Source organism: Harpia harpyja, chromosome 16 (assembly GCF_026419915.1).
Source record: "Harpia harpyja isolate bHarHar1 chromosome 16, bHarHar1 primary haplotype, whole genome shotgun sequence".
Lineage (NCBI taxonomy): Eukaryota > Metazoa > Chordata > Aves > Accipitriformes > Accipitridae > Harpia > Harpia harpyja.
This window is the reverse complement of record NC_068955.1, coordinates 3425562-3439480: the sequence shown is the minus strand read 5'-3', so window position 1 is coordinate 3439480 and position 13919 is coordinate 3425562. Positions and strand designations below refer to the sequence as shown.

Below are 13919 nucleotides of genomic sequence, written 5' to 3'. Positions count from 1 at the left end.
CGCCTGGCTCCAGTGTGTGGGGAGGTGTGTGGTTTGGCTTCTACCCTGCAAATCACCAGCATCTTATCTGTCCTGCAGCAGCCAGCACCTGAGCACAGAGATGGGAGGATGCCAAAACTGTAGCAGTGTGTGTATTTTTAGGAGTGCTGCTGAGGGAGAGCTTTGCGCGTTGGGTTTGGCTGCCACGCTCGCCTGGGCTGTCCAGGAGCGTGTGTGTATGTGTGCGATCGCACCTCAGGAGTGCCTGGGGAAGGAGGGATGAGGCAGGTCCTTCCCGCTGTGTGGGAACCTGGGGATGTGCCAGGGCCTCTGTCTGAAAGGGCAGCAACTCAAGCTTGAGAGGGGGCTCTGAGAATCGCCTCGGTGATTCTGGGGCCCTCAAAGCTCCTGCTTCCTTGGGGCCAACCCAAAGGAAGCTCAAGTATTTCCCAGGAGGGACCAGCAAAAGCCCTGGGGAAAGGGAGTCTTTGATGAGGCTGAAATGATGTTAAACTCCCAGAAGGACATCCCAAAGGGTTTGGGATCCAGGCAGCTGGGCGAGCCCTGGAGCCAGCCTTGTTCACCAGCACCCAGCTTCCCCTGGCTCTGCTCTCCTGGTTGAACCTCAGTGCGAGCGAGGTTGTGTTTGATCGGTCTCATGGGCAGGGACGGGGGAATCCCTAAGGCTGTGGTCCGTAGGGAGGGTTGGTGTTTAGCTGCTGGCACAGAGCCTTGGGCAAAACCCTTCTGCTGGCTTCGGTGCTGTGGCTCTGTGACCTCGTCCAAGGCGCTGCCCTGTGCCAGGTGAGATGAGGTGGGATCCCCCATCACTTGGCCCTTCCCAGCTGACCAGTTTTGGTCTCTGGGGTAGACTCCCTTCTCCCCGAGGGCTTCTGGGGGTCTGCTGGTCACGGTGCAGTTTTCAGCCTAAGCTGAAAGCTAGGCTCTAGACACAGCTCTGCGGCTGGCCTCAATCCCACCAGCACTCGTGGGAGAACGTTTAGCGAAGAGCCTTAATTAATATCCACGCTCATTCCATTAACTAGCACACAGCGCAGGTTACCCTGGCACGAAGAAGAGTGCGAGCACGCCTGTGACCCACCACGCAACCACCAGGGTGGCTGCTCCTTCCCCTCCAGCTCCCAGTGCTGACCACCCCTGTGCCCTTCCAGCTGCCCGGTCCCCTGGCATCGGTGCCACTCTGTGCTTTGCAAAGATGGGCAAACCCCAACGACCCCCGAGAGCGAGCTGGTGTCTCCCATGGGTGCCCTGTCACCTCCCGCTCCCCTGTCCTCCCTAGGGTCTCTGCTGATGGCATCTTCTCCCCCTTCCCTTCCCTTCCCGGGGGTTTGCTGCCCCCGGGGGCTGCCCCTGCCCTGGAGCGGCAGCCGAAGCGCTCCCGCCTCCATCCCCCCGCAGCACCCCGGGATTTAGGGGGAGGTCGGGGGGGGGAAACGGCGGGGCGGGCTCGGTCCCGAAGAGGTTAAGCCGTGTCCCGGTGGGCTGAAACCCCGGAGCTTCATGGGATGCCTTATAAAGCGCGCTCCGCCGGCCCGCCAGCCGCTCCGGGAGCTCCCGGTACGTGCGGATCCGCCGCTGCCGCCGCGCACGGACCAGCCGCCGCCGCCGGTGCCCCGGAGCCGCCGCGCTATGGAGCCTCCGGGCACGGCAGGGGCACCGGGCGCGGCGGGGCGGCCCTGGGAGGAGGCCAAGGCTTTCTACGACAGCCTGGCCCCCAAGAAGAAGCCCAAATCGGTGAGAACCCCCCGAGGTGCCGAGCCGGGCAGCGCTTCCCACCCCGGAGGGGAACTAGCCCCTCTGGGTGCCCCCGGGTGTTCCGTCTCCTTCGGGTCCCCCCTGGGTCTCTCCAGGTGCCCCATCTCCTACAGGTTCTCTAGGGTCCTCCTGGGTGCCTCATCTTCTCTGGGTTCCCCCGTGGAACCCTCTGGCTGCCCCATCTCCTCCAGGTGCTCTGGGGTCCCCCTGGGTGTCTCTGGTTTTTTCTTTGACCCCCCATCTCCCTCCAGGTCCTTAGGAAAGCCCTGGGTCTCTCCAGGTGCCCCCATGGCATCTCTGGGTTGCCCTTGGTTTCCTGGGGTCTCTCTGGATCCCCCCAGTTTCTCTGGGTTCCTGCAGGTCCCTGGGGGGTTCCCCACTCCCTCCTGGGCTGAGGTGTCCTTGCGGAGCGGCTCCGTGCCCCATGAGCTGCCTGTGCCAGGGTGGGAGGCCCTGCCAGGGACAGGAGGGGTGGCTGTGGTGGAGCAGGGGGACAGCCCGGGGCCCAAATCCTTGCCCAGGGCAGTGGGGTGTCACAGGGGTATAGCTGCCCCTGCCAGGCTCGCCTGCTCCGGGAGATTAGAGGGAAAGCCTGTGTTATCTAACCAGGGCTGAGCCTGCTGGGTTTAAACATGGGAACGCCTGGAAGTGCTGCCGTATCTCAGAATAGCTGCGGCAGCGCGGGGCTGGCGGCCTGGCAGGGCTGGGAGCTGTGCACCGGATCGGGCTGGCCCTGGCCCCGCAGCCTGCGAGCCCACCCAGCCATGGCCATCCTCGAGGCTGCGGGTCCCCCCGAAGCGTGGGGCTCCGGCAGAGGTGCTGCCCACGGTGTGAGGTTGGGAGCCCGGTGGCAGCCGGCACATTTTGCGACAAAGCTCTGCGTGTGACCTGTCCGGCGAGGGGAGACGGCCAAGCCCCTGCTCTGCGGACCCCAACTGGGAGCAGCCCCTGTGCTTTCCCCGCTGGGGACCCGGCTGCAGCCCCTGGTCCTGTATCTGCTGCCAACTGGCAGCGCTGCTGCCTTCACCCTTCCTGGAGGAGAGAGACAGCCTGGTTTGGTGGCGGGACGTGGCTGGTTGTCTTTCATGCCATGCTTTCAGCCTCCTGCGGATGTCAGCCCAGGCTCCTCCTCTTCCTCTCCTTGCAGCGAGCTCTATGACCAGAGCTTGAAGACCAGTGTGCCCGTCTCTGCTGTACAGCTGGGGAAACTGAGGCACAGGGCAGTGATGTGGCTTGCTTACACAGCAAACCAGCAGCAGAGCCGAGATCCAGGCACTCGGGCCATGAAGTTAGGCTGTGCCATCCACGCGTGTGGGGCTGGGGACGATGCCTGCGGTGCCTGCCCAGCCCCGTGCCCACGGCCAGGCAGCTCGGCTGCCCTCGCACACAGCTGGGCTGCCCTGCCTTGCCAGGCAGCTGTCAGGCCCTGTGACGGATGGCTGCAGAGCGCTTTTCTGCATTATAAATAATGTGTTTGGAAAACTCAAAAACATCTCAGCCATTGCCTTGAACTTTAATCTGATCCCGAGCAGGGGGCTTGTGGCCACCCAGGGCTCCCTCGTGCACACGGGAAATGGAGTTTGCTGTTGTCCGTCTGCGCCCTTGCAGGTGCTGGGTCTGTCCGTCCTCTCGGCTGAACGCTTCTGCCAGCCGGAGCAGGTACTGGTGGGGAAGCAGGCGTGAGCTGTGGGGGCTGCTCCCTCCTGGAGATGTGCTGTAAGATGGCAGGAGGCAGGGTGATTTAGGGGAGCATTTTTGGAGAGCCCGTTCCTGGCTGGGAAACAGGTTAACAGGGCGTCCCCGCAGCCCATGGGGCTCCCTGCTTTGCAGGGGTCTCCGGTCTTCTCACGCCCTGGCTCCCACGCCTGCTCTGGCCTCGCTCCTGCCAGCTGGGGAGGTCAGCGATGAGGCCTGTCACTCTTCAGCAATGTAGAAAATGTCCCCCAGCCTCTCCAGTGACGCTGCGCGGGGGGGAGAGTCTGGGTCGGTGGGAGCTGGACTTCTGCTAGCTCCACTCCTCTGGGTGCCCTGCTTGTCGCCTGCTCTGCCAGTCCCCTGCACCCATGGAGACCCATGTGGCTCACCAGCGTGCCTCATTTTTGGGAAGCTTTAGCTGGGGTGGGGGCCATGCTTGACCCTGGAGCAAGCCCTTCCTCTTCTCTTTCTGTGACCAGATCTCACACCAAAATTCACCTCCAAATTTTGAATTTGGCCACATGGATTTGGTCTTCTGCAGCATCCAGGGAAGTGCCCGGAGCTGCCAGAGTTCCTCCAGGTTTTTAGGATCAAGGTGGGTCCAGCAGATTCAGGCCCAGGCAATGCAAAAGGATCAAGGGGTGCAGAATGGGGTCCCCACTGTGGCTCCTGCCTCAGAGCCAGCCAGTGATGGTCTCCAGGGCTGGCAGTGAAGCTGCTGGTGTTGGGTGCCACTGTGGGCACCTGTGGCTCTCATGGCTGGGAGGGCACAGCCCCACTGCACAATTCCGTGTGGGATTTCCAAATGTCTGCCTTTAATCCTTGGGGGGCTGCTTAGGATTTACGGCCGATTAGGAGGGCGATTTAAAGGCCTGCCAGCTGTTGGGTCTGCAGAGGAAAATGTGCCATTTCCAGTCACTACTGAAATATGTCTTTACCCCAAAACTGGGGTGTTTGGGTCTGGGATGGGTTTTGCACTTTATGGAGGCAGAACCTGCTGGCAAGGTCACTTATGGTTCTGAGATGGGGTTTGGACCTCATGGACCACCTGGAGGCTGTGCCAAGGGCTGACATTCCTCTTCAGAGGGTTGGGATGTCAGGACGTGCCTCTGGTTGTCCCTCCTGTCTGGCTGAGCCCAGAGATGGACCCAGGGTTGGGATGGGACCTTCCCCCGTGCTGCCCTGCTCGCATTTCTGTTAAACACTTCATTAGTCTCTTGCTTGGTGTTCAGGTTGGGGCTGGATCTGACCTTCCCGTGGGAAGGGAAGAAGAAGGGAGAGGAGCTCGTCGTGAATCCCCAGGCAGCAAATTCGGCTGGATTCAGCTAAGCAGAGCCCCACAGCTGCTTCCGGGGCTTGTGTTGGATGATGAGCTCTAATTGACCTTGGCTGACCTTGGATGCTGCTCTGAGGGTAAAACAGAGTTTGTCATTTAGAGTGTCCAAACCCACCGGGGCTGGGGCAGCTGGAGCAGGAGGCTGCGTTGGGATGGGGTGCTGTGCAGGCTCTACGACAGCTCGTGGGACTAAATGCATCCCGGTGAGGACTGCAAGTGGGACCTCTCCCATGCACACGCTTCCTATTAAAAATGAAGGGTGCTTTTCCCCAAAACTGTGATGTTTCAAGGCAAAGTGAGGTTTGTTGGGTTGTTCGCAGCACTCTGATGGAGGATTTGAGGTGCTGTGGTTCCTGTAGTGCTATGACTCTTTAAAGGCCGTTTTTGAATGTAGTAATGATCATCTGTAGTACTAGTGGGGATGGAGAAGCATCCAAACAACCCTGAGGAGGGAGTGCTTCCAAATGCAACCTTCACTTCAAAGAAATGTCAAAATGTGGCTCCCTCCTCACAGAGCAGAATTGCCTTATTTTTCAAATGTCAGCGTTTCCCAGAGAACAGCAGGGCTGTTCCAGCCCAGCCAGAGCTGGGAGCTACGTTAGCGCCCGGGTGAGACTTTCCTACAGAAAGTGCTCCAAAGGTGCAAATCTTCCTTGGCAGGAGCGAACAGGATCCAGCAGGTCCCATTCCCAGAGGCCGGGCTTCCTGCCCGCAGGCAGCTGGGGCTCCAGCAGCCCACGCTGGGTCAGAGTTAGGCCCCAAGCTTACGGTTATTTTTATTGCTGTGTTTATTACCTCTTAAATTAACCTCCTGGAGGCTGGTGCCTTTAAATGGCAGGGAAGGGACCTTGAGCAGCCTGTTGCTGTTGTGCAAGGTACCTGTGCTCTTGGCACCCGCCGGGTGCAAGGTGTGTGCCGTGGGGAGATAGAGATGCAAATTCAGGCTGGGCACCCGGCTAGGCTTGCCTTATGGCCCCGCACACGCATCTCACCCCCTTGAACATGCCTCTGTGCTGTGCGTGCTGCTGACCTACTTTCTCTGCTGGGGATCCTCCGGCAGGGCTGGCTGTGGAGGATGCTCTGCCCTGCAGTCCGTCAGGGACCGGGATCGGGGAGCAAAATCCTGGCAGCTCTCCTGTGTATCCCGATAACCCAGCACTGCAGGGACTCATGAGCAGCATGGCGTGGCAGGACTCCTTGCTGAAGGCTAATGGCCGGATGTTCCAAGACCTTTAATAGTTATTAATATTTTCAGCTAATAAATGGCCCATGACACCAGAGTTATTAATTAATGAGTTGGAGTGCCAAGACTTGGCCCATGACAAGTTAACAGCTAATACCCACTGGGTAGCTAAATGTAAGATGGGGACCTGGCTGCGGTTCACTTGTGGGAGCGATGCTGGTGTTGCTGATAAGCTTCTGTATGGACCTGGGTGATCCTGCATGTCCCGGAGGTTGTTCACCTGCTTTCTCAAGAGCCTCTTCCAAATGGGACCTTATTTCTCTGCAAAGGCAGTGGGAAAGGGTTCCCTCTGGCCACAGCGATCTTCTCAGCCTGAGCTAATCCATGTCTAGTCCTAATCGCCCACTGCTTAATCTGCTTGCTGGGGATTTTGGGTACCGATGTGGCCTTGGAGAGGTGTCTGGGACCGACCACGCTGCAGGACTGGCTCCAGGCACCGCTTATGGGGTGGGTGCGGTGCTGGGAATGGCACGGGGGCTGCCACTGACTCATTCCTGGGTGCGTCTCCATGCTGGGCAGGATCAGTGGGGCCGGGATGAGGGCAGAGTGAGCCCCAGGGCAAGCCCAGCCCTGCGGGGAGTGAAGATCCCCAATGCCGATGGGGTACCTTGTCCTTGCCAGGCTGCTGTTTCTGTAAAGCTCAGCCCTAGGCAGGGTGGGAGCTTGAACTTTGGAGCATGTGGGTGTGCAGAGCGGCTGGCCAAGGTGCCCTCCTGCCCCTGGGCAAACGGCATTGCTGGAGGATTACTCACAGGGCAACGTGCTTCACGAGGATCCTGGAAATCACAGAGGAGCTGAGGTTGAGGTGTTTCTGAAGTGCTGACGGCCTGGATTTCCCAGGCTCCCTGCAGAGATGCATCCCTAAGTGCAGCCAGGCAGCGTGTGGGCTGGGACTGGTCACAGCTCCCGGGGAGCATCCCCCATGTGAGCTCCCAAGTCCTGTCCTGATCCCAGGACTTGTTGCAGGCAGAGTCTGCTGGGAACAGGGCTGCCTATGCCACTGTCCCTGCTTAGGATTTGCTGTTCTGGAACCGAGGATTTGTTGGCCATCAGTAATGAATTTGCTTTCATGCTTGCAAGTGAGTGATGGGGATTAACACCCTTCTGCCCTCCAAGGTGAGAGGGAGGACGGGTGGGGGTCAAGATGAGATTGACTTTCCCGGTGTCCCCTGTCCCGCTGCCACGTCCCACTAGAGGCCCCTTGTTGACTTCGGTGGATTTTGGATCAAGCCCTCGAACATTAATAATAATGACTCATAAATCATTGCTTGCACCACCTGTTTGTCATGTTTCCGCCCACAATAACTATATCAAGTGTTTTTATAAGCTGAGCTGGCACGGGTTGTTCTTCACATCTGGACAGCATCGTGGGAGCGCGGATCTGGCCGAGCCGCAATGTGTGGTTTTTTTCCTGGCTGGGGGGAGAAAAACCACACAAATCCCTTCTGCATGGGGTTGAGTGGTTCTCCTGGGGTAGCACGTTGGGTCCGGGTGGGTCCTGGGAGCCTGTTTGCAGTGGGAGGGCTTGGGCATGGTGCGAGCAGCAGAAAAAGGCTCTTGTGTATCCCAAATGTGTGGGGACGATGCATCAGGGCTTCATCTGTTGAAGCATTGGAAGATCAGGGTTGCACCTGCCCCATTATCCTCCAAATAGCTGTGGAGGTGTCACTCGCTTCGTTGCCTTTTGTGTTGAAACTTAACAGATACCTTCTCAGGCAGCGGGGCTGGGTGCAGGGGCTGCCTCCCCATTTTCTCCCTTTCCCCGCAGCCAAAGCCTGAGAACGCCATCACCATCGCGGTGTCGTCGCGAGCGCTTTTCCGCATGGAGGAGGAGCAGAAGATTTACAACGAGCAAGGGGTGGAAGCCTATGTGAAATACCAGCTGGACCATGAGAACGAGCCCTTCCTCCCTGGGGCTGCCTTCCCCTTCGTCAAGGTGAGCATCCACCCGCCTAAGCTGAATCTGCACTGTGGTCCTGACCCAAAAGTTCTGGGGAGAGGGGAGTGCTATGGGGTGCTTGTGTGGGGAAGGGATGGGAAATGAGCAGCGTGGCAGAAGGGGTGTAACCACAGAGCAAACAGAGGTCAAATAAACCTCCCGGCAAGTTATGTGCTTCTTCCAGGACTGAGGAAACACTGAATTTTCCAGATTGGCAACTGAGCCCAAGAATTGAAGAAATCGTCTCTTTGGATCATATTAAAGTTTCCCTTTAGGGAATTTTTTTTTTTATCACAATTTATTTATTCTTTTAAATTGGCTGAATTTAGCCTTGCTACAGAGTCAGCCAATTTCTAATTTTGACATGTTGAAATGAGGCATTTCAAACTTTAAAAATATTTTCCAATTTCTGCCCCAGTTCCACTGGATTCGGTGCAGTTTTGTGTGCTGGCCCACACTGAAGCAATCTCTTGTCCATTCCCAATGAATAAACTAATCCAGTTGGTGGGGAGAGACTTGTTCTCTTTCTGATTGCTTGAAAAACACTCATCTGTAACTTTGAGATAATTTATTCTCATCTCCTAATGAAAACTTGAAACCTTTTGTGTTTGAAATAGAAGAGTAGCTATGTGTTTTTCCCCCAAATCAGTTTTTTTTCCCCAGCTAAAGCTGCTTGCTGATGTCAGCTTGGCTCAGGGTGTAGTTGGGGTCGGGCCAGATCCCTGGTTTTGGTGAACAGAAGTGTTTTGCTTGGTGAGAAGGGGGTCAGGGCCATGCTTGGGGCTCGCTGACACCCACCTCCCCACTTTGCCCTGGGGTGCTGCAGGCGCTGGAAGCAGTGAACACGCAGCTGCGTGAGCTTTACCCCGACAGTGAGGAGCTCTTTGACATCGTCCTCATGACCAACAACCATGCCCAGGTTGGGGTTCGCTTGATCAACAGCATCAACCACTATGGTAAGCTGAGAGCAAAGCTGTCCTTTGCGCGGGTGCTGACGGCTTTTGGGCAAAGTGTTATTGCCTGGCAGCAAGATATGGAGACACTTTCTCCTGCCTCTTCCTCCAAACCACATGCTGAGCCCACTTCTCCCAAATTTCCTGGGCTTTGAGTGGAAGTTGGCTGGTGGCAAGGATGCTCTGGCTGCTGGCCATGCTGTTGAACGGCAGTACCAAAATTAGCCCCCATCCTGCCGACTCTTGGGAAGCCACAGGGGAGCAGCGTCGAGGCTTGTTTGGGGGGCAGTCAGGCTCACCCTGGGTCCATCTGTCCTCAGATCTGTTCATCGAGAGGTTCTGCATGACGGGAGGGAACAGCCCCATCTGTTACCTCAAGGCCTATCACACCAACCTCTACCTCTCCTCCGATGCTGAGAAAGTGAGTGGGGCCATTGAAGAGGGTGAGTCTGGGGTCCAGCTTGAGCGGGGGGTAGCGGGGGGGGAGCCTGGAGCCCTCAGGGGGTTGGTGCCAGGAGTGATAACTCCAATGTTCCTGTCCCTACATCGATGTGCAGCTAGGGTCTCCCTTGTCCCACATCCCATCCTTGATGCTCCAAAGAGCCTCTAGTTTCCATAGAAATAAGGCTTTCCTTGAGCTCTACAGCTCTTCCAAGGCAAAGGCACTGTTTTTCCCTGTTAATTCTTGTATGCAAAGGGAGGTTTGTCATCTGGGGATTTGTTTTTGCTGTAAAAGGACTTGGATCCAAGCTGCAGGCACTACTGGGTGCGTGCATTTCCTTGCAGTGTTTGCTTCCAGCCCGTCGTGTTTTGCTGTGCTCCTCAATGGATAAGCGATGAGGCTAGGTTCTTGGATAACTGCCACCTCTTGCCTCACGCTTTACGTCCACAGGGATCGCTGCAGCCACCATCTTCAGCCCCAGCAAAGACCTGGAGGTGTCGGAGAACCAGCTGCGGGTGGCGTTTGATGGTGACGCCGTGCTCTTCTCTGATGAGTCGGAGCAGATCGTGAAGGCTCACGGCTTGGACATGTTCTTTGAGCATGAAAAGGCTCACGAGAACAAGCCTCTGGCACAGGTAGTGCTGGGGTGCAGTCAGAAAAAGCCTCTGGGAGAGAGACAGCCTGCAGGGATGCTCTCACCTCTGGGAACAAGCCAAGGGTTGGCATGTTGAGTGTGAGATGGGGTGGGTCAGCAGGCTGGTACTGCTGGCCCACGGGATGGCTGTGGCTGGCCCCTCACTGTCATTCCTGGGGGCTCAGAGGGAGAATGGGTTAGCTAGCATGTCTGGCTCTGCTAGGACTGGGTGCTTAGAGGAAGGGATAGCATGGAAGTCTGCAAAGTGATGGTTTCTTCTTGCTTTGGCAGGGACCCTTGAAGGGCTTCCTGGAGGCCCTGGGGAAGCTGCAGAAGAAGTTCTATTCCAAGGGGCTGAGGATGGAGTGTCCCATTCGCACCTACCTGGTCACTGCCAGGAGCGCAGCCAGCTCGGGAGCTCGGGCCCTAAAGACTCTGCGCAGCTGGGGCCTGGAGACGGATGAGGCTTTGTTCCTGGCTGGGGCTCCAAAGGGGCCGCTGCTGAAGAAGATCCGTCCTCACATCTTCTTTGACGACCAGATGTTCCACGTGGAGGGAGCCAAGGAGATGGGCACTGTCGCCGCCCACGTCCCCTACGGCATCGCCCAGAAGCACAAGCGGCCGGCGCAGGAGAAGCAAACCCCGAACAGCAAGTAGCGGAGCTGGCTGGTCCCGCAGCCCCCAGCGTGCGGCACAGACTTCACCCCATGCACCACGCTCTGACCTGGGTTGTGGTCTGCAAGGCAGAGAGCATTTGCCCTGGTGAGCGTGAGGTTATTCCCCAGCAGGAGCCTTGTCGGGGGCATGGATGGAGGAGAGGGCTGACGAAAGGCTTCCTTTCGGCTCTGTATTTGTTGCAATGTCGTGGCATTGTCCCCGTTCCCTGTGGGGCTGGAGGCTCTCCTGCGCCCGGCAGCTCCACCAGCCGTTTCCCTGTTTGTCCATGCTCTGCACTTGCTTCAGGCAAAATCCCTCGAGGATGGATCTCGCCTTTTGTGGACTGTTTGTGCCAGGCAGGTTTAACCTATTGGCTTTTCTTTAAACCCCCAGGTAATTCCCAAAGCCTTTGATTTACAAAGCAAATGTTCAGGCTGAACTGTTGAACTGGAAAGCTGGGAGCACACAGAAACCCTTCTTGCAGCTTTGAAACAAAATGTTGTGCTTTTTAACTAAAATTAAACCATAATATTGTCCCTTCACAGACCCAGTCCCTGCTCCCCAACCGGAAAATCTTTCATGTCTTTGTCCTTTTACCAAGATTTTGTCAGCTGACTAGCTTTCCTTTCATGCGCTAAAATTTGGAAAAATAGAAACAAACACTTACATATATTTAAAAAAAAAATCCTGTTTCCTGCTTGGAGCTTTGGGCTAGTGTATTGTTGGCCCAGGTTTTTAAATTTGGGTTTCACAATTGCATGGGTTAGCACTTAAAAATAATAATCTCAGTGAGGCATCCAAAGCCCAGCTCTTGTGTGAGCCGTCCAGGGTCTGCAGTCACATGCCTAGGGCTTGAATTAAGTTAAAAGCAGGCCCTAATATATTAGGGACATCATTTGAAGTCCATTTAGGTAAATCTGCAGAGAATTTCAGCCTGGGGGTTTTAATCAAAGGATTTTTTCCCCCTTTCTAGGCTGAGCCCATATGAGTTGATAATCTCTTTCTCCTCAGCTCCTTAAAACCTCTGGTGTTTCCTAAAATAGACACCTCTGCTAGTGATGCTGTGAGAGAGAACCAAATCTCTGATTAAAAAACAGGAAGAGAAATCAATTGGAGAGCTGCTCCGAAATCGGTGTGAAAATCACACTGATGTTTCTGCACAAAGCCCTGTCCCAAAGGACACTCTCAGGAGAAAAATTTGAAGACTACTTCTTTCTTGTGGGGTTTTTTTTCTTTTCTTTTTTTTTTTTTTTTTTTAGGCAGTAGACCCCATGGTTGGGCATGAAGGCTGCCCAGTGTCATCAGGTAGTAGTTTTCTACGAACACCAACTCCATGGGCTGAAGTTTTCCAAGGTATGTGTCTGCCTCTAGCTCAACTTTGCAGGGAGGTTTCAGCTAAAACAGCTCAGCCCTTCCCAACAGCGAGGCTAGAGCTCGAGTTATCACACTTTTGACAAATATATAAACAAGCTGGTGATGCCTTCAGTGGCTCGGGAGACTGTCTTCTCATTGCACTAAATCCTGCTCTAGCAGTGAAAAGCAAATTGCACTTTCCCCCCCCCCCAAACTATTTAACTTTGTTAACAGACTGTTATTTGTCACGTCTGGGTGACAAGCACCTTAGAAGAAGGTCTAAAATCGAAACAAACAAAAAAAGTCTTGAAAGTATTTCGGTAACACATCTATTAATATACAGGTTTATAAAAAGGTCTCATCTTTTTAATGTGAACCCCAGATATTGGGATGTGAACTGTATCTCGGAGACCTTTTTGGCAGCTGGGAGGGGGAGAACAGCCTGGCCTCCCAGTAAACATTTCCAAGGTGTTTCCTGAAGATCGCATCGTGGAAGCCCAGCCAAGGCCAGCTCGCAAATGGGCTGCACTGGGGCCTCCCGCCAGCCCAGGAGGTGATGTTGCGAGAGGAATAGGGTTGTCAGCAAGCCCTTAGGAACCCCCGGCCAGGGCAGGGTGCTGGTGAGATCAGATACAGGGTACAAGCACAGCCACTGGGGATGGGTGCTCGCACTGGGTGCCGTGAGGCATGTGCGCTTTGGATGAGGAGTGTTGGCAGGGCTGGGCTGTGCAGGAGGAGATGCCCTGTCTGAAGGTGCTGTTAGCTCCAGGGAAGCAATGTGTTGTGGTTTTGGGACAGGGCCCTGGATCTCAGCAGCTTTCACTGCTGCCTTTCTGGGCCATGAGATGCACAGGGAGCTGGGTGCAAGCTGGGGGGCAGGGGCACAGTGCAGGCAGGAATTTTAGTGACTGCTTAGGGTCCTCCTGCTGCCAGGGCAGCTTAGGGACTCGCTGGGAGACATGGGGCTCGGGAAACGGGCTCCAAGTGAGGTAGATCTCCCTTTGCACCTCTTGAGTCCTTCCTGTGTGGGGAGAATTTTCCGTTCCTGCAATGGCTGCCCCATTTGCTTTTATCCACATGGTTTCCTATGTTGGTTTTTTTTTTTCTCCTGCGTCACTACAACTGGCAGATGTGGATTTGCTGCACTTTCCTCATGTGCCCATCCGTGACATCGCCTCGGGCTGGGGGAGCAAAGCAATCCCCAGGACTGGCTGCATGGGCTGGGCACATCTCCCACCCTGGTGGCCCAGTGTGGTTGTGCCTCTTGTGCTGCACTGGCCGACGACTGGACTTTCCCGCTGTGTGTTGTTGCTGTGGGTTTCATTTCATTGTCCTCCGGCGGTTTTTCTTGTGAATGGACTGCCATGTTAATGAAATCTCTCTGGGTGTTTTTCTGTAATAAATTGTGTTGGTCCCAGCCCAGCTCTCTGTTGCCATTCTCACAACGGGTATTTTGGCTCCCTGGTGCAGCCAGCAAGAGTCTGGGGTCCCTGCTTGGGACCTCCCAGGTTTTATGGTGAAGGGGTGGGGGTGATGAGAAGGAAAAGGGCCTTTTGGGATTTAAGGGAATTCAGAAAATGTAATAAAAGCAGCTACCTGGGAACTGAAGGCCTCTGGGAGAGGGGGGATTCCAGAGTTGAGAGATGTGCTGTGATATAGCTACCTTCCTCTGCTTCGTGAACAGGCTTTTGTTGTAACCTGGACTCGTGATGAAGTCCTGGATAAAAATACAATTTGGCAGAAGACTTTTGTCAACTTGATCTTCTCCCAGCCAACAGGTGGGAGGCAGCAAAAGCTTTTTAGAGGAGATTTATTGCTGTTGAAGTACTGGGTTTATCCAAATAGCAACACTGCAGTTCTGGTGTTGGCTCCTTCCTGCCAATAAGGAGAACAGATGGGTTAAGGGGAAGCA

General features: G+C 55.5%; 1 protein-coding gene across 1 annotated transcript; it reads left to right on the top strand.

Moving 5' to 3' along the window:
• The first annotated feature begins 1482 nt into the window (after positions 1-1482).
• NT5C1A (5'-nucleotidase, cytosolic IA) lies at positions 1483-13424 on the top strand. The gene is made up of 6 exons (XM_052811726.1): positions 1483-1734; positions 7798-7965; positions 8795-8924; positions 9242-9364; positions 9814-9998; positions 10289-13424. Exons 1-6 carry the CDS (start codon positions 1501-1503, stop codon positions 10652-10654), a joined length of 1206 nt encoding a protein of 401 aa, XP_052667686.1. The 5' UTR covers positions 1483-1500; the 3' UTR covers positions 10655-13424.
• The last annotated feature ends 495 nt before the right edge of the window (positions 13425-13919 follow it).